The sequence below is a fragment of the Miscanthus floridulus genome, chromosome 19, assembly GCF_019320115.1.
Source record: "Miscanthus floridulus cultivar M001 chromosome 19, ASM1932011v1, whole genome shotgun sequence".
In the NCBI taxonomy this organism is placed as follows: Eukaryota; Viridiplantae; Streptophyta; class Magnoliopsida; order Poales; family Poaceae; genus Miscanthus; species Miscanthus floridulus.
In genome coordinates, this window is record NC_089598.1 from 85,875,229 (window position 1) to 85,894,973 (window position 19,745).

Sequence of the window (19,745 nt, forward strand, 5' to 3'; positions counted from 1 at the left end):
GCCGCACGTTCCTTCGAGCTACATCATCCGATAGGACCTCAAGTCCACGCTAGCATCTTGACTAAGGATACGGGGCAGAGCCCCGTGGCCTAGAAGATCCACCGAGGTGAATAATGAACGTGTGAGCAGCTGTCAGCAGTTGTGCATGTTACTCTTCGAGCTAATAACTGGTAGAACGAGTGAGCGTCTGCATCCTAGTAGTAGGGTGTGATTGGACAAAGCTTGACCATCATGGGCACGTCTTAAAACTCTTTTTTCATAATTCAGGAACTTGTACTTTGGTCAGATCCTGCCAACCGTTGTACCAATTGCCCACACAAGGGCACACATCCTCTGAAAATATGGTACTTTGAGCTCGTTCAGGTATTCAGGAGATATATGTAACATTTGGTGTTAGTGGTTTTTGGGCCATCTAGTGGCCCTCCTGAATTCCCCCTGACTCAATAATGGTTGAGTCGAATAAATTATCGCTTACACCAACCGAAGGGGTGCAAGCCAGGCTGAGTACCCAATCCAACTATGAGATAACTCGCATGCATCAGCCTACATGATGGTTCATCGATTTTGGGCTGCTAGGCCCCACGACCACCATGGCTATGTTGGAGGATTCTTTCTCGGCGAAGTCAAAGCGTTGATTTTGGCGGCCCGTGTCCCCACGTGTTATTCTCAGAGGTCACGCCTCTCAAAGATCATGGGGATGTGGCCTAGCCTTAACTCTCACGATCACCCAGTGAAGCTGCTAGAATTCCTTCGGTCATGCATGTCCCCTACTATAAAAACAAAGCAAAGGGAAGAGAGTAAGTATGATTGCCTTGTAGCTTTTGCTAACTCACCTTTCTTCCTCGATGCCTCCTCCCTAGTGCTTTAGGTCTTCAAGTAGTCATCCATGGCGGGGGAGAAGCGCTTGAGGGAGGAGGAGCCAGCGGAGGGACCCACTAAGGAGAGGGTGTCCTAGGGCCCCCTGCTTCTCTGTGTGGAGCTGATGAGGTTCAGATGAGTGTGAATCTGTCCTTTGATCTCATTTGGAGGATTTTGATTTTTCCCTTGACGTAGTACCATCTCAACAGCGTGCTCATTGCCATGGCCTCCTGTCGGTGGGGATGCTCCCTCATCATCGCGGTCATCCATGGCCCGGTCCTCACCCTCATCCCTTCTTCCTCTGACACATCAAGCGACGAGGAGGAGGGAGGAGATATTGGCGCCATGGTGCGAGATCTTGATGTGACTAGCCAGGCTCTCCATAAGGAGAGCCGAGAGACGGAGCGGCTGCAATTGTGCCTCTCAGCCGTGGAGACGGCGCTTGATGTCGTGGACCGGGAGACGACCGTGGCCGAAGCTGTAGCGATGGAGGCCCAGGCGCAGCTTGCTGGTAAGGTGGTTACATTACCCTTATGCTCTACTCCATGCAGTTTCATTCCTAACGAGTAGGGTTTTTCTTATTCATGTCATCGTAGCCGTTCAAGAGCAACTGGGCACCGCACTGGCTGAGGCGGCAGACCTACATCGGTCCAATGAAGATTTGGCCCAGCAAGAGGCGGAGGCGATGCGCCTTCGCGATGAGCCCAAGGACTAGGCATGTGGCGCCGCTCGTATGCCGTCGGTTAACAACAACCACTCTACAGCATTGGAGCAGGTAGCGGGTGCTACCATTCAGGCAGTGTTGCCGACGAAGCCAAACTTCCTGGAGCAAGTCCACACGCTTCTAACATGGATTATGGAGGTGGTGATGGACGACGTTCGCCACGGAGCCGCAGCAGCCCTGGCCGCCGCCCACCTTCGCCTCCAAGCCGAGGTGGATCTACATGGGGTAGACCTAGGGTTTCCGCTAGAGGTGCCAGAGAGAGTGAATGTCAGGGACCTAATCACCGACTTCAGCACCACTGCCCATGCCATCACGGTGGTGGTGAGTGCGGAGAAGGTTATTCGGGACGGCCCTTGTAACGACCCAAAAATCGTTACAATTTTTCATAAACACCTTGAGCATAAAAATGCACCTAAAATTTCCTAAAATCAAAAAAAACTTGCATGTTACTTGTACATTTGTTGAGCATCATGTGCATTTATTTTTCAAATTAGAAATCAACTTGTGCTTAGACTAACCGAAACCGAGCACTGCCTATTTTGGCGTATTGTCCGTCATCCCACCGGACCGTCCGTCATAACATTTAATAGACTTAGAATAATTTTAGCCAACTCATGCATTGACAGAGCATTCGTCATCACGGCGGAGTGTCCATCGAAACCAATACACAGTCAGCTAGCCTGTCAGGCACACCACCGAACCATCTGTCATATGCAGCGGACTGTTCGCAAAAATCGGATGGCACCTATCTCATGCAGTTGTTGCGTTGTCACACACACACCCGCCCTGGCCCCACTTTTCATACACCTCCCCCTCTCACATACACCATCGGCCCCCTCCACACTCGCTCCCTCAGCCTCTCACTATCCCCACACCAAACACCAGGAAAAGAAGAGAGAAAGGAAGAGAAGAAGAGAGAAGGAGAAGGAGGAGAAGAAGGAGAAGAAGAAGGAGGAAGAGAAGGATGCCCCCTGTTGGAGCCTCACCGGAGGAGCGCCTGACAGCCACCTCGTCGTCGCCGGAGTTGGAGGAGGAGCCCCTCCACCAAACTTTCTTCTTCCTCGAGCAATGGAGGACCCCCATGGTCAATCTTCCTCCCTAGGTCATCTCCGACCAAGATGTTGCTACTGGAGCACTCCAAGGCCATGGTGAGCGAGCCCCAAGACTCCCACAGATGGTTTAGCCAGATTCTAGACAAATCGGAGAGGTAGACGGGCAGGTAGTGGATCATGAAGTTTGGGTTTGGCGCGGACGCGTCCTTCATGGTGAGGCGATAGTTGACTAGCCAGATCTTTCGATCTGTTTCGCCATTGTACTTGTCGATGTTCGATGTGTGAAATTTCTAGGGCATCGGTGTTGATCGGATCCGATGTTCTAATGCAGGAGGTCAGATTAAATTGTAAAAGTTGTCCACTGCGGGCAGTGCGGGCTCCCAAAGGTTCCTTAGGTTCCTTCCATCTTGCGAGCCATCGCTCTTGTCATCTAAGAGGTAACCATTTTTGGCATCACGGACGCCACCTCCATGGCTTTCCCCCGTTGCCTCCATGTCCACCGTTGTTGCCACTGTCTGCCTGGTGAGTAGGGTTTTGGCAATGTTTGGGAGGTTGATGCATGAATCTATCTGCTCAGGGTAGCTTTTGAGCCCCTAAGTGTCACAGTGCCTAGCTATGCGAGGCGGGCACATGACTTGGTGCTAGGATCTGATCTGTTGTGACTGCCATTAGCTCTTGAATCCTTCAGAGTGCCTGACGTCCTTCTTCAGTTGATGGCTATGGCATGCCTACCACCTCCTACATAGCCTCGGCTAGGTACTGCTCAGCTCCCGAGAGCGGCGGGGTAGCCCACAGGATGTCATTGTAGACTTGGTGGCCCCACACTATGTTCTGCTCCTGAAGCTGCTGTCGGAGCCAACTGTTCTCTTCTACTAACACATCATTGTTGTTGAGCAGGCGATCCCGAGCCTCCTGGCTGGTCTCATAAGGGACATCATTGTTGAAGTAAAAATGGTTGCAAGGGGATTATATTGATCGGGGGTGCACCACCCATTCTCCCCATAGCCATTCTAACGATCAGGAGTGCCGACGTAGCAGTCGCACATATGCGAGATGATTTCATCTTCGTCATCCTCTAAATTAGTGTTCTCGAGCAGCAGGTCATAGCTAGTAGGGTTGGCGAGTCCAGAGATATCTACATCATGCCAGTTAGCGATGCCATCAGAGGAGTCTAGATCTTCCTAGATGGTGCCTCCCTGACTGAGGTCATGGATGATGACTCCGATGAAACACAGGTCCAAGTCATCATCGCTGCATTCCCAGATTGATTGATCTGAGTTGTGACCCTCAGATTCTCCGGTGTGAGGTTTGGTGGGTACCACTATAGCTTGTGGAAGCTGAGTTGAGTAGATCGCCGCTACATTCCTTAACCTATTTGTTAATCAAGAGGGAACATGATTGGGTAGCGATGTTGGATCTACCTCAGGGGCAGGATCCTTATCCTTCTAGATTTGGAAAGTGACGTTGAGCTCATGCTCTCAAGTGGCTTCAGTGAGCAGGTGAGCATGGCAGGTCAGATGGCGGGCAAGGGGACAGTTCCTCCTCCAGTCCATCGGTGAAAGCATGGACCAGAGGGGACACTATTCCTCTTCCAGCTCAGGCGTCTCGAGTTCCTGCAAGCGTAGGTTCTTAAGTGGTCAGCAATGAAATCGAGCTTGCCGAAGGAGATCTTTTCACCTAGCCACATCTTCTCTGTGTCATCACCGAAGTTGAAGACGACACCCATCTGAAACACAATATGAATCTATACGCGAAAGGTCCCTACCTAGCACGCCAACTATTATAAAAAATTAACTCCAGCAATACCTAGCGGCTACTCATGTAAGATGAATCAGATGGTAGCACATGAGACACAAGATTTATAATGGTTCAGGCACGTAGGGGGTGATGTTGCTCTTCTTGTATTTGTATGCTCAGTTACAGAGGCTTCTGCTCCTAGCTACATAGTAGATGGGATGAAGGAGAATGAATCGGATCCCGATCGTGAAGCCCCTACTCCCCCTTATATAGCCTGAGAGAGTAGGGTTACAATGAGCACGATTGACTAAAAGTTTTAATTCCTAGTGTTAAATGAAATGCATACTAGATTGATCCTACGCTATCATCTAGATATAGTGGCTTTGGATATTATTGATATGCCTTGAACTCCAAGTTGGTGAATTCGCCTAGCCTTCATGGGCCTTGTTGGCATTTCTTATGCTCATGTAGAATGTTCCGCAAGCGCACACAATTACCGCTGTAGAGTATTCTAGGGTACCATATTTATCCTCAGAGAAGCAATTGTTAAAGAACATGGTAGCTAACTATCATGTATCTACTAACTAATATACCAACTAAACTAGAGTGAGGGTAAAAGATATGTATGATACGGGTAATGACACACAAGACAAGTTCCAATGATAAAAGAGTAGTCTAGCGAGTGAGAACAACGAGCGAGCATAAGGTCTCCAAAGATCTATCTCTACTTGCATGGTTCTAACTTAGCATGTCAAGCTTCTTCAAGCAAGAACAATGTTCATACACAATTGCGCTTCAGATCACTAAGCCACTTAGCAACAGAAAGGAATGAGAAGGGAGCCACCTAGCACAAGAAGACCTAGATTTTAAGAACTTGCCCTAACGTGGTGGGATCAAAGGCTAGATAGGTCTGTCACCCCTACTAGCTACCACAAACAAACTGTGGAGCAAGCCACAGACACAGGTAAGCATATAGTCTAGACATCACGTCTACACTATATCTCACTACTCTAATCCGACGACTGGTGGAACTGATTAGAGAACCAGGTTAAGTTCAGTGAACCAACACAAAGGTATACTACCATTATTTACAACTATGACTATGCTAACAACTAATACAACACAACTAGTCACGTTGCAATAAAGTAAAGTACTAAGGAAAAGTAGAGAAGATAACTATATGAAATAACTCAAGTCTTACAAAGAATGTAATACTAGAACCATACCAGACCTCCTTAAAGACTAGATCTAGAGACACCCAACTCACTCAAACTCCTAACACTACTACTAGTACTACATCTTGAGAGAGAGAGAGTAGAGAGCTCCTTGTTGTGGTGTGTCTTGAGAGTGAGGGTCTAGGGGTATTTATAGGTGGAGGTGGAGTAGAGGCTACTCCAGCGCCACATCATCGATCCATGTGACCTTCCATCTCCATCATTGGATCTAAACTGACCTTGAATCAAAGGTTGAGATTATGGGTGTACATGGAGGCATGCACTAAGGCGGTGGGTAGAAGCTAGATAGCGGGAGCCACCATGGGAGGTCGACTAGGTGGGACCTGTCTCTCCCTTCTAGAAGGTTGGCCCACTGCCATAGTGTGTGGTTGGCCACCTTGCGTACGTTGAATGCTTCGTTGTGGGCCCATGAATCCATGGGACTTCATCTTCCACCCTTGAGAGAAAACATAGGTGTGATCCAAGGGTGGAGAATTGCTCTAGGGTGCTTCTCCTAGATCCTGCCACTTTGGCAGGTCCTGGTGGGTCCATAAGGGGGTTGGGCAACCCCCATATGGTGGGTCCACAGGTCCATCTTCTGCAGGTAGCTTCTAGAAGCATTGCTTATCATGATGGTGGAGTTGGTTTGTCCATTTGCTATACTTGGGTGGTCGGGAGACTGTCAAGTTGGGCCCCCAAGCTTGGTTTTTCGTCCATTTTGTGCCTACATTCAAATAGAGGACATGTACATGTGGAACCAAGTTATTTGAACCAAAATCATTCATGGTTGGCTTATGTCCTTTTGTATGTCATAGATTTGTGACATTTTTTACCAACTAGAATGTTGACAAAACCATCGTCAACAAGATCCCCCGCACTTAAGTCTTTGCTCATCCTTGAGTAAAGGTTAAAGATAAAGGAAACATGGGCATAACACCTTAAGATATATAGCTAACATGAAAGTCATTCCAAAACATTCCTTAAACAAGTGGGCTATATGTGGCACTAGCTAACATATATCCTTGAGCGGTTGAAAAGTGGAACAGTTCTTCAAGCAAAGTCATCTTCCCAAATTCACATCTTAGTATCTAGGAGTTTTTCAAAGTTTTCACAAGAAAATGCATAGTTCACTTATACTCCTCAAATGGTACTCTCATGTCGCTCAATGGTGTATGATTCCTTAGCACGGCATAGCATTATCTTGCCTTCTTTTATTTCATCCTACTTCTCAACAGTTTATGTGGAGCTCAGGTAGGGATAAACATGATAGCATACTTGCATTGCGTATGTTGTAAAGTCAAAACAAGGATCAAGGAGATAAGTTTCATAATCCTAGATCTCTCTCTAACTTATGATTATTTTGAGACATGACTATCATTTCTTTTTTCATTTTTTCCATGCATGAGCTTCTTTTGCTCATTCATCTCTTCTTTTTTTCTTTTTTTTTGCATAGCCCATGTCTCTTTTTTTCTTTTTTTTTGCAAGAACTATAGAGAGAGACCACACTATAAAACCTTGGAGTATTTATTTAGTGGAAATAAAAGCATGTTTTTGCATAGTTCTAGTGTAGAAGCAGCATCTATAAGTGGCGTGTATGTGATCTTGATCTTGGGAGCATGACAAAATTCTCAACAAGGGTCAACATGGTTTGACCAAACTCAACACAAGTACAAGTAGCATATGTAGAAGGTTTTAAGCATGCATGAACATCATATGGCTTTGGTAGGAATTTCTCACCACTGAGGAGTTTGTGACACTATGGTTTTATGACATTTTTATTGGAAAACAAAATCTCCAAGCACTTTGAATAGAAAAGGTAGGGTTTCTAAGCTAGAACTATATTACACTTCACAACAACTTAGTCAATATGATTTTCCTATCAAGATATTTTCCCACAAGCATAGGTATATGTCTATGGAATAAACTTCATGAAAGCCTCTATCTCAAAAATGTCATAAACATGTCACTTTTCAAAAATTTAATCCAAGGGTGGTTTTGGTTCATTTTAGATTGCATAAGGTCATGTCAAAGTATCACACATGTACCAAAAAGAGGAGAGAGGAAGTATCAAACCAACGTTTTGAAGTGAAGCATTCATAGTGGAGGCTAGCAAGTGGGCCCAAGGCCCCATGGTGGTGTCGGATGACCCCACCTGGAGGTACCTGGCCCTCCTAGGTGTGTCTCCTCTCCGAGGGATGTCTTCCTGTATTTTTTGTTTTCTATTTTGCCCTCTTCGGCACGTCGGGCGATATGCCTTTGGTGAGATTTTGGAAAATGGAACCTAGTACGTTGTTCCCTCTGTTGTCCTCTACATGTGTACCAAAATTGAGCTCAATTGGCCACATTTGGACCATCGGCCGATGGCCCTTTGGTGGCCAAATCGGCTCAATTTTTGTGTGGCAGCATTTTTCCCAGTGTTCATCACTGTTGTAGGTTCAGAATTTCCACTGGTGGAAACTAGGGGGTCAACCGACCCCCCACACTTCGCTCCAAGTGTGTTCTGGTCACAAAGATAAGATAGAGATCAAGTGCATGGGTTCTGCTAGTTAAAAACACCAGTAGAACCAAACTTTCATTTTCCTCTAGCCTTAGGCAAATTGAAAAGGATTAGGTTGATGTTATGTGCCTTGTTCATTCTTGTGACACATGTGATAAGATAAGAAAGATGAGACATTCTAGAAACATGTGATCAAGAGGTCTTTTTATTCATTTATTTAGATCCTTTTAGATCTAATAAAACAAAAGCGAAGGTATAAGAATACTTACCTTAGTGGGAGATGGGCTCCTGTCGACTAAAGATGCTTGGCAGTCCACCGAGGGGACTACCCACGGTGGTAGATTTGTCGGAGAGGTGAGCGAGATCAGGAACGAGATGGTGACAAGACACAAGATTTATACAGGTTCAGGCCGTCAGCTTGACGTAATACCCTAATCCTGTGTCTCGTAGGTTTGTATTGGCTATCGTATATGATTACGTGTGTTTTGCGGGGGTCCCCTACCCGCCTTATATAGCCCGGGGGTAGGGTTACAGGCTGATTAGGTCTAAGCCTAATCCAGTAACAGATAATCTTTACATGGAATCTTACATTCGGCATATCATAACTGATTCTATGCGATCTTTAGGATGTCGCCGAAATGCCTTGCAACATGTGCTGGGTAGCACCGTGCGCCGCAAGCTTTCATCTTGTGGGCTGGACCGCCCCTGTTGGTACAGCCCATGTGCATCGCCATGGGTACCTGGGGTCAGACCCCCCATAGCTAGTCCCCGAGCGCCTTGTATCCGCTTGGTGACGCCATCTTGATCAAGTCTGAGCAGTTTTGACATGAAGCCGATCAGCTTAACTGATGATCCGAGCGGTGAAAATGAAAGCCAACAAGTTTAACTGGTGATCTAGGCAGTGAATAAGCTTGCTGACCAGCTTAACTATTGTGCCGACCTGTGAGGATCGCTATCGACCATTTGAGGCTCACCAATAGGATGTAAGGAGCTCAACAGAAAAAATTGAGAATTCTTGATCGGTGAAGTGTACACACTTAAGTGCCAGCTGGATTGCGCCAATGACAAGATCACTGGAGCAAAGCAGAGGCATTAAGTGATAGGCTTGGCATAGCCAAAGCATCATGAATAACCAGTACATGCATCGTAAGGTGCAGTGTACACACTATAGTCCCCGAGCCTGAGATCAGGCAGAGAATACACCTAGTGTCAGGGTTTTGTAGAAGAAAAAATAGTCCCTAGCATAGCAAAAAATGCAACCAGTCCCCAGCTTTACTGAAGAATTGTGACATCAAAGGTCAGTACATTCACCGCAAGGTGAAGTATACACACTTAGTCACCGAGCCTGCTAGAAGATGAAGAATAAATCTTGTAGCAGGGTCAAAGAAAAATCCTTGAAACCATGTCACCAATTAGTAGACACATTCGTGTTTAGCGAACAAACTGTAACAGTAATCAAATCTTCTTAGAGAAATCAGCGCTAGAATTATCAAAGCAAAATGAAGGACTCAAGCCACCTGTTGTTATCTTCCTATCGTAGGAAAACGCAATGGACCATTAAACGGAGACCACAGAGAAATCGGAGAGACGAGCAATAATTGCGGTCAAGCGCGTGCGCGTGGCGCATCGTTTGTGGGAGCGAGTGCGCGCGATGTGGCACGGTTTCCCAAAAACCCTAGAGATGAAGGGGCAGGGGTGAACCATTATAAACCTGCCACGCTCCAGCGCACACTCCCCATTTCTTAGTCACATCGTCTTCTTCCTCGCACACACACACCTCCACGTTGGCGACCGCCCCGTCGCTAGGGCAGATCCAAGCGCAAAGCAACCTTCGCTCCCTAGATCTACTCAATGGTGCCGAAGAGATGCCATGAGGGTTCAAAGAAGGTGGCCTTTAGGATCCACCATGACGAGGAGTGGGTGTGGTCCATTAGTGGTGAGGCAGCACTGAATAGCCTGGTGGTCGACAGCGTGCTATCCAACAGGGCGACAGCGGGGTGGCGCTCGGTGGCTGATGAGGACTTTCCCACACCTTGAACCGATGAGTTGGTCATGTTCAAGGATTATTTCTTCCATGGCTTTGGCATTCCTATTCACCATTTCCTCCTCTATCTTATTTCCTATTATGGCATCAGTCTTTGCAATCTTTCCCCAAACTCCATCTTGCACATATCGATTTTTATCAATTTGTGTGAATCATACCTTGGAATCCTCCCCCATTTCAATCTATTCCACCACTTTTTCTGCCTTAAAGTCAAGGGGGGAACTAGCTCCCGAGTGGTTGGAGGAGCTTATCTATAGCTGCGGGACGAGATAATGAGCCAGTACATTGCCGTCCCCCTCAATACCAACGTGAAGCACTGGAACTCCAAGTGGTTCTACATCAAGCAGGTGGAGCCGTTTGTTCATTGCGACATGGATCAAGTCTCAGCAAGCAACGCAAGGTGGTCGAAGAGACCCAACTCGAATGGGATGGAGCAAGTGAGGGAGCTGTTGACTTTGTTGGACCACAAGAGGCTTGATGGGGTCATTGTAGTGACAAACTTTTTTGGCAAATTCAGCCGTGCAAAGAGAGGGCAAAGTTCTTGAGGATATAGAATGAGATGATGTCAAGCACCACATCACGATGCTATTCAACTTGATGGCGCACACTACCATCAGGGATTGGTAGAGGGCTTACAACATTACGAGCCTCCCCTGGTGGTAAGAATTTTCTTATCGTGTACACTTGTTCTTTGACATTGCGCGTCGTACTGATTGGTGGTTTTGAAGATCCATGGATAGGATCGGGCAGTGTATTTCTCTAGGTGCTATCAGACGATTGGCCAACCACAGTGGATGCTCGGCCAAGTAGTCCCTAGCATTAGTCTAGCTTGGGTATGGCGAGGAGAGGTCAACTAGTCCTAGAGATGAAGACGACGACAGGCAGACCTCTTATGTCTGCAAGAAGGTTCAAAGGAAGCGGCCAGTAGGAGATGAGCCAACCCTAAAGTAAAGAAAAACATCAAGCTCCTCCCTTCATGATGAGGGAGGTGTTAGCATCGGAGGTCCTACCTAGCCCCGGAGGTGGCAGATGGTGCTGTCAGAATCATCTAACGACAATGAGATGGCGGTTCCTCCTCCTCTAAGCAACAAGACACCTCTGCTAGCTGCTCCGGCTGGAGCAGAGATGAGGGAGAGGCATCGAGCATGGGAGGCCACGGCCCAAGTCCCCGAGCCTACTCATGTGGATAGGCTAGAGGCGGTAGGGATGACCAGCCCAAGGATGGTGGGAGCACTAGACGGGTCTGCTGTAGGACAAGGTGGCTCAAGGAGGGCATGCCAGTTTAGGACCATGCAGCAAGAATCTCAATTGTAAGTGGTCTTCATTTGCATCATTTTGTTAGAGTGAGGTTGTTGTTTGACAGATCTATTTCCTTGTCATAGCGTGGAGTCGACTGAAGAGCTACATCCGTTAGTTGCTGATGACAGGCAGTGCAAGGCAGAATTGGAAACTCCTGTCGCTAAGCAGGGCAGAGCAGGAGTGAGCCCGGTTGCCCTTGTCCTAGAACACTCACTGGTTGCAGACCTAGTTGCCCCCACCATGGAGGAGCCGCCAGTTGCTAGGCCAACCTCCCCTGTTGGTAGGGCACATGATGAGGGTGACACCGCGGTCACATCGGATGATGAAGAGGCATAGGCCATGGCAGGCATGCTTGTTGACTCTACTGGAGCAGGAGTTGAGACCGCAGGGCATGCGCCACGTAGCGCAACGTAGGATCTGCCCATGGCTATAGAGCATGCGACACCCACGGTGTCACAAACAATGGAGATAGGCTCTGGACGTCCTGTCTAGGCATAGCAACATCCAAGGAGGTCCCCTAAGAGGAAAGCTACTATAGAAGTTGAAGAAATACCAAGGGAGCCCGCCTAGCCTCCTCAGGTCTTCCGCACAGTTCTCTAACATGGCAATGAGTTCGACATGCTAGAAGAGGAGGAGGCGAGCATGGAGGAGAATAGATTAAGGGCCGACCTATCGGCGATGATGGCCAATATTGAAGTAAGTCGAAAGCAACCTCATCATTATGTTCTTCTTAAGGTGTAGTCTTTAACCATTTGCCTCTACAGGGTGTGATGAAGACGTTCGAGCACCAACGACAACAACTGGATGAAATGGCTCTAGTTCTTGAGGAGAACAAGAGGCTACAGTCATTGGTGAATGACCTCAAGGCGAGGCTGACCAAAGTGCGCCACCGAGAGGAGGATCTAGAAGTGAAAGTCCTAGCGCTGGAGAAGGACCACCAAGTGCTGGAGTCGGAGAACCGCTCGTTGATCACGTGGCTTGACCAGCAAAAGGGTATGTTCCTGTGTCTTGCTTTGTTGATGCTCGGCGTCGTTAATTGTCTATGTATGTGACATGTCTTGTGTAGTTCTGGAGATGGAGCTCAATATTTCTCGTGAGGCCATCGCCCAACTTCAAAAGGAGAAGGAAGAGGCAGAGGAGAAAGCCAAGAAGGTCACCGCAGATCTTGAACGTAAGAGTGTCTTTTGTGGTATCTGTTCTTGTAGTGTTAGGGGCATGTTTAACATGCTACTACTGTGTTGCAGAGTACCGATACAATGCGCAGGAGCAATTCCAAGTGTTCAAAGAGTAGGTGAAGGCCCTAGAGGACAAGCTGGAGGCAGTAGTTGTGTGGATAAAACCTGTGCTGGACTGCATCAGCTTTGAGTCGCTCGAGGGAACGGTGCTACTACCTAGCGATAGGCCTCCTCGACTAATTCTGAACTAGTGCCAAGGTGCCTAGGAAGACTTAAAGGCACTCACCCGCAGTGCCACCCATTCTGTCGTTGTCCACATGATCGTGGTGCTCCGGTCACACTATCCTTTGGTGAAGCTCAAGGTGATAATGACCGGCTATGCTCGAGGGACTAGTGGGGCGAAGATCGCGAAGCTGGAGGACGAGGCGAAGGAGGCAGCAGGAAAACTTACTAGAGATGTCAACCTATTCAGCGAGGGAGGGAACGATACCCAGTAGGTTAGAGAAGAAAACAAATGTTTGTATGGAAATGCCATGTAAAGTTGCCTAGCAGTTGGTGTAAACAGTAAGTGTCGCTTTGGAGTTTGCTATATTCACATGTTAAATATGATTTAGTTGCTTTCCAATTAGTTTTATACCACGGCACAAGCCCTAGCTAGCCCCCAAGCTCTATAGCGTGGAATGGCTGGCACCCATGTATGCATAAGAGAAAAGAGCATTGCCAAGGAGCTGCTGCTGACTGTCCATAGCACAGAGCGTGGCTCATGCACGCATAGGAGAAAGTCAAGACCAGAGCTGCTTCTGATGGCATGGGAAAAACGTGACTAGTCAGCGAGCGGAGTGGTGAGTATAGTAGCGGTGACATGTATGGAGAGTAGGCAAATTATGCGTTATGGAGACGTTTTAGTTATGGAGAGTGATCATAGAGTTAAATTTTATGGCGACAAAATTGGAGAAAAAATGGAGAAAACATGCGGTGAAATATGGAGAACACAATTGGTCGTTCCTAGTGTGATGAGAGCTTATGCAAGCCCTCGGTCTTCTGCTTCTGACAGAGAACCAGGTCATCGACCGCAAAGCACCACTCATGGATATTGCAGTTGTAGTATCTTCACAGACCCTCTAGGTACTTGGTCATATGGACACATGTAACCAAGTGCTCTTCTTCTAGGCGAGCAACACCTTCCTGTCGGGCGATAACCGACTTCTCTTCATCGAAATTCTCAACCCTTGGTGCTCGGAAGGCTATACCAACTGGCAGGACGACCTCTGAGCCATACACCAAATAGTATGGAGAGACACCAGTGTTACGACTGGTCTAGGTCTGGAGTCCCCAGACTACCGCTGGCAATTCTTTGAGCCATCTTCTCAGTTGCTTCTCGTCTCCCTTGTACAGTCTCTTTTTGAGGGCATCTAAGATCATGCCTATCGACAAAACATGCTAGGCAGCCCACCGAGGGGGCAACCCACAATAGTAAATTGATTGGTAGAGGTGCGCGTGATTAGGAACTAGATGGTGACACAAGGCACAAAGACAGTGATTTAGATAGGTTTGGGTCATCTAATCGACGTAATACCCTACGTCCTGTGTCTTTGTTGGATTTTATTAATCTGAATGACCATGTACCTGTCGACTAGGGAACCCCTGCCCCTCCTTATATGCTCTGGAGGGGTAGGGTTACAAGGAAACTATCCTAGTCGGTTCTATGGTAGGATTACAATATCTATAGTATCCCATCAAATCTTCTAGATGTCTTGCGGTGTACGTCGAGTAGTACCATGCACCGCAAGTCTTGATCTTGTGGGCTAGGCCACCTCTGATGGTGCGGCCCATGTCTTGTCTCATGGGTACCGGGGGTCATATCCCCCACAGCTAGTCCCTGAGCGCCTTGTATCCACTTGGCGATGCCATCTTGATCAAGTCCGAGCAGTTTAACATGAAGCCAATCAGTCTTGCTGACGACCTGGGCGGTGAAAGTCGAAGCCGACTAGTTAAATTGGTGACCTGGGCGTTGAAAATCATAGCCGACCAGTTAAACTGGTGACCTGGGCGGTGAAAGTCATTGCCGACCAGTTAAACAGGTTAATCGATCTCGGACTTGGCCAAGTAAGGCTTGCCAGAAGGATGTAAGGGGCTCAAGATAAAAATTGAAAAATTCTCCAGGTGAAGTGTAGCCACTTAGACTATGTTTGCGAGGAATCATCCATGACTTAGTCAATAAGGAGGTTAAATCAAGAAACGAGCACTAGATTCACCGCTAGGTGAAGTGTAGCCACTTAGTCCCCGAGCCTGCTGGAAGATGAAGAATGAATCTTGTACCAGGGTCAAAGAAAATAAATCTAAAAGCTTGCCAACGTCATCTGTCATGTGCCTATCAAGACCCCAAACGTGCTACCCAAGATTAGCACCCTGATCTGAACAGCATGGAGCAAGTTGATAGCACACCGATGAGACATAGCAAGATCCGACCACCAAGGGACTCCCCAGCTTAGTTGGTGACACTTGCATAAAGAATCCAAACGCCAAGGAGTCCCTAGCGTGGCTGGCGATGCTTGCACAAAGAATCCAAATGCCGAGGAGTCCCCAGCATGGCTGGCGATGAAGCAATGAATAATCCGACCAGTTGGTTGGCGAAGAATCGTGCACCGAGTAGCCCAACCAACTCATCGGCGGCAAAGAATCGGAACACCAAGGAGTCCCCAGCTTACCCGGTGAGCCCCAGCATAGCTGACGATGAAGCGACGGACAATCCGACCAGGTGGTTGGCGAAGAACCATGCACTGAGCAGCCCAACCAACTGGTCGGCGGCGAAGAATCGGAACGCTAAGGAGTCCCAAGCTTAGCTGGCGAGCCCCAAGGTAGCTGGCGATGAAGCGACGGACAATCCGACCAGGTGGTTGGCGAAGAACCTTGCACCGAGCAGCCCAACCAACTGGCCGGCGGTGAAGAATCAGAATGCCAAGGAGTCCCTAGCTTAGCTGGCGAGCCCTAGCATAGCTAGCGATGACGCGACGGACAATCCGACTAGGTGGTTGGCAAAGAACCGTGCACCGAGCAGCCCAACCAACTGGTCAACGACGAAGAATCGAAACACCGAGGAGTCCCCAGCTTAGCTGGCGAGCCCCAGCGTAGCTGGCGATGAAGCGATGGACAATCCAACCAGTTGGTTGGTGAAGAACCATGCACCGAGCAGCCCAACAAATGGTCAACGGTGAAGTGAGCGCTGAGCTAAAGTGAACGCCGAACAATCTGATCAACTGGTCTGCGACAAAGTCCATGAACCTAGTGGTCCGACCAATTGATCAGTAGAGAAGTCCGAACACCGAGAAGTCCCCAGCATGGCTACCAACGAAGCCCATGCGATGGGCAGTCCAACCAACTGGTCGGCAACGAAGTGAACGCTGAGCAGGAGTGAGTGCCGAGTAGTCTGACCAGTTGGTTGGCGGTGAAGTCCGTCCGATAGGTGGTCTGACCACTTGGGCGATGATCATCTTGTCCAGTCCCTGAGCGTAAGCTCAATGACCGAGTCGTGCTCCTATGAAATAAATATGTGCAAAATGGGTAGTATATGATGTAAAAATAAATATATGAACTCAGCGATGAAGGCAACAGAGCGGAGTAGATAAACATTATGTTTGTTTGAAGTGTTCATATTTTAAATATGAGTAAATTCCTCCCCGTTAGTTCTGTATCGCATCACTAGCCCCAACTAGCCCAAACTCTATAGCGCGGAGTGGCTGGCACTCGTGTACGCGTAAGAGCACAGGCGTCGCCGAGGAGCCACTGTCGACCACCCATAACATAGAGGGCTGGCGCTTGTGCACGTGTAGGAGTGAGATCAAGAACAGGGCTATTTCTGCTAACGCAAGTGAGAACATGGCTGGTCGGCGAGTTTACGGAGAAGATATTGCATTATGGAGCATCTTAAACACGGAGATATTAAACATGGAGACATTTTATTATGGAGAATAATCGGAGAAATAATAATTGGAGAAGCATGGTGAAAACTCAGAGAAAATAATTGGAGAAAGCCATAATAGATGTAGATATAGGGGATGTACTTAGCTTTAGTCAAAACGTCCGGTCGGAGCTCTAGTTTCATGATGGACGCATCTGGGTCCCGAATCATCGAAAACTCAGTCGAGACTTGGTGCCGCCGCCTGACTCAGAAGCTAGTGCTCGGGCGCAGGCTGGACTACTGCAAGTCAAAATTGGACTCGGCTAGCACGACAATTGTACCTCGTATGCATGGTGCTTTTCTTTTGTTGGTCTGATGATTTAGTGTTTACTTCAAAAACAATCTAGGAGAGCCAGAGTTGATCGGTCAAGTCGTGGGTTGCCACCGTAGTAGATTGATTCCGTTGTCGAGTGATATCGAGCTTGTCAGGCTGTTGAAGCATGCCGCCATGGGAAGTCAAGTTGCCATGAGTGGTGTCGATCTTGAGGTAAGCCATCTGGTTCACCATGGATCAGCACGCACAACCCCTACCTGGCGTGCCAACTATCGACAAAAGATGCTCGGTAGTCCACCGAGGGGGCAATCCATGATGGTAAATTGATCGGCAGAGGTGCGCATGATTAGGAACTAGATGGTGACACAAGGCACAGAGACAGCGATTTAGATAGGTTCGGGCCATCTGATCGATGTAATACCCTACGTCTTGTGTCTTTGTTGGATTGTATTGATCTGGATGACCATGTACCTGTCGACTAGGGAACCCCTGCCCTCCTTATATGCTCTAGAGGGGTAGGGTTATAAGGAAAGTATCCTAGTCGGTTATATGGTAGGGTTACAATATCTATAGTGTCCGATCAGATCTTCTAGATGCCTTGTGGTGTACACCGAGCAGTGACGTGCACTGCAAGTCTTGATCTTGTGGGCTGGGCCACCTCTGATGGTGTGGCCCATGTCTTGTCTTATGGGTACCGGGGGTCATATCCCCCACAATGCCATTTGCCCATTCAACCTGGCCATTGACTCTAGGGTGGGAAACTAAGACATATTTGATAGAGATGCACCAGTCTTCACAAAAATCCCAAAAGTCATTGCCGGTGAAAGTAGAACCCAGATCGGTTATAATGTTGTTTAGTAGGCTAAAGCGATGCATGATGTCCTCAAACAGCTCTGCTGTCTTTTTCACGGTTGCAGTGATGAGTGGTTTGTATTCGATCCACTTGGAGAACATATCAATGGCGACATATACGTATTTCAAGCCTCTCGGAGTTGGCTTGAAAGGCCCAATCCTGTCTAGTCCCCAACATGCAAGGGGCCAAGATGCGGGGATGGTCTGAAGGGCTTGTGCTAGCATATGTATATGCTTAGCGAAAAATGGGCAACCCTCACAACGCCGAACGAGCGCCTCAGCGTCTACCATGGCGGATGGCCAATAAAAACCAGCTCAGAAAGCCTTGTCGACCAGGTTTTTAGAGGCTACATGATTGCCACATGAGCCAGCATGGATCTCGAGCCGTAATTTTTCACCATCCTCTAGGGAGATGCACTTCTGCAACAACTATTCCTTAGCATTCTTCCACATTAGCTTGCCATCAACAAGCACATAGTGCTTGCTACGATGAATGAGTCACTCCATCTCTATTTTGTCGCTTGAGACCTCAGCTACGTTGAGATACTTGATGAACTGCTCCCTCCAGTCAGGGCTAGGTGTAGGCACCGCTAGGACTAACTACTCGGTGGGGGCGTTTCATCGACTGGCTGCTCTTCCTTGATGGATGGAGTCATGAGATCTTGAACAAACACACCTGCTAGGACTTTAGCTCTGGAAGACCCCAGTTTAGATAGGCGGTTGGCCGCTTGATTGGCGTCCTAAACAACGTGATGATACTCGATGCCGTAGAATTTCCCTTCCAATTTTTTGATCTCGGCGTAGTAATCGTCCATCTTCTTGTTGATGTAGGTAGAGTCCTTATTGACTTGGTTGATGACCAGGGCAGAATCACCGAATACCATGAGGCATTTTATGCCAAGTTCAGTGGCGATACGGAGGCCATGGAGAGCTGCCTCGTATTCGGTGACGTTATTGGAGGCTACAAAATGGATCTAGAGAACATATCAGAGCTCATCCCTAGAGGGAGTAATAAACAACATGCCTGCGCTGACGCTGTTAATGTTGAGCGCGCCATCAAAGTACATCTTCTAGTGCTTAGGGCGATTGGCCGGTATGGGTTCTTGGACTTCAGTCCATTCAGCGATAAAATCTACTAGAACTTGCTACTTAATAGTATGTTGGATCATGAACTTGATGGAGTAGGTGCCGAGCCCAACAACCCATTTGATGATACGACCGCTGACTTCTTTGTTGCAGAGGATATCACCGAGGGGGAATTCGTTGACCACGGCGACCTTGTAATACTCAAAGTAATGGCGGAGCTTGCGGGATGTGATTAGGACTGTGTACAATAGCTTTTGGACCTAAGGTTATCGAGCCTTGGACTCATTTAGGACCTCGCTGATGAAGTAAATAGGTCGCTGGACCTGGTACACATGCCCAGCCTCCTTGCGCTCGATGACGACAGTCGTGCTAATAACCTGGGAGGTCGTGGCGATGTAGATCAATAAAGTCTCACCAAATTTTGGCGTAGTCATAATTGGAGGCGAAGTCAAGAACTGTTTGAGCTCGGTGAAGGCCTTGTCATCCTCCTTCATCCACTTGACATGCTCATTAGCCTTTAGTAGATTGAAGAAGGGGAGACCTTTCTCACCCAATCAAGATATGAAGTGGCTCAGGGCCGCCATGCATCCCGTAAGCTTTTGGATGACTTTTACGTAGGTTGGGCATTTCGTCCTGGTGATGGCCAAGACTTTCTTATGGTTCACTTCGATCCTCTGAGTGCTGATGACATATCCCAGAAGGATACCGGATGGGACACCAAATATACACTTAGTGGGATTCAGTTTCCATCGGTATTCTTTAAGGGCTTTGAACATTTGCTCGAGGTCAGCGATGAGGTTATCGGTAGTCTTCGACTTAACTACAACATCGTCGTTGTAGGCCTCAATGTTGTGGCCTATTTCATCTTTAAGGCAACGCTAGATGGCTCTCTGATATGTCGCACCAGCATTTTTGAGTCCAAATGACATGTTGGTGTAACAGTAGGCAACGAACAGCGTAATGAAGGACGTTTTG

At 47.9% G+C, this 19,745-nt stretch overlaps 1 protein-coding gene across 1 annotated transcript; it reads left to right on the forward strand.

Moving 5' to 3' along the window:
• The first annotated feature begins 1,080 nt into the window (after positions 1 to 1,080).
• LOC136526306 (uncharacterized) lies at positions 1,081 to 12,716 on the forward strand. Its single transcript, XM_066519015.1, has 5 exons — positions 1,081 to 1,369; positions 12,051 to 12,121; positions 12,190 to 12,418; positions 12,492 to 12,596; positions 12,670 to 12,716. The coding sequence occupies exons 1-5, from the start codon at positions 1,081 to 1,083 to the stop codon at positions 12,714 to 12,716; spliced, it is 741 nt and encodes a 246-aa protein (XP_066375112.1).
• Positions 12,717 to 19,745: the final 7,029 nt, after the last annotated feature.

What these genes read in the sequence shown, in the direction of transcription:
- LOC136526306 (XM_066519015.1), top strand. Translation starts at nt 1,081, where the DNA reads ATGGCCTCCTGTCGGTGGGGATGCTCCCTCATCATCGCGGTCATCCAT. An exon ending in GGCCCAGGCGCAGCTTGCTG is followed by an intron (nt 1,370 to 12,050) that starts GTAAGGTGGTTA and finishes TCGACATGCTAG; the next exon opens with AAGAGGAGGAGGCGAGCATG. An exon ending in CGATGATGGCCAATATTGAA is followed by an intron (nt 12,122 to 12,189) that starts GTAAGTCGAAAG and finishes TTGCCTCTACAG; the next exon opens with GGTGTGATGAAGACGTTCGA.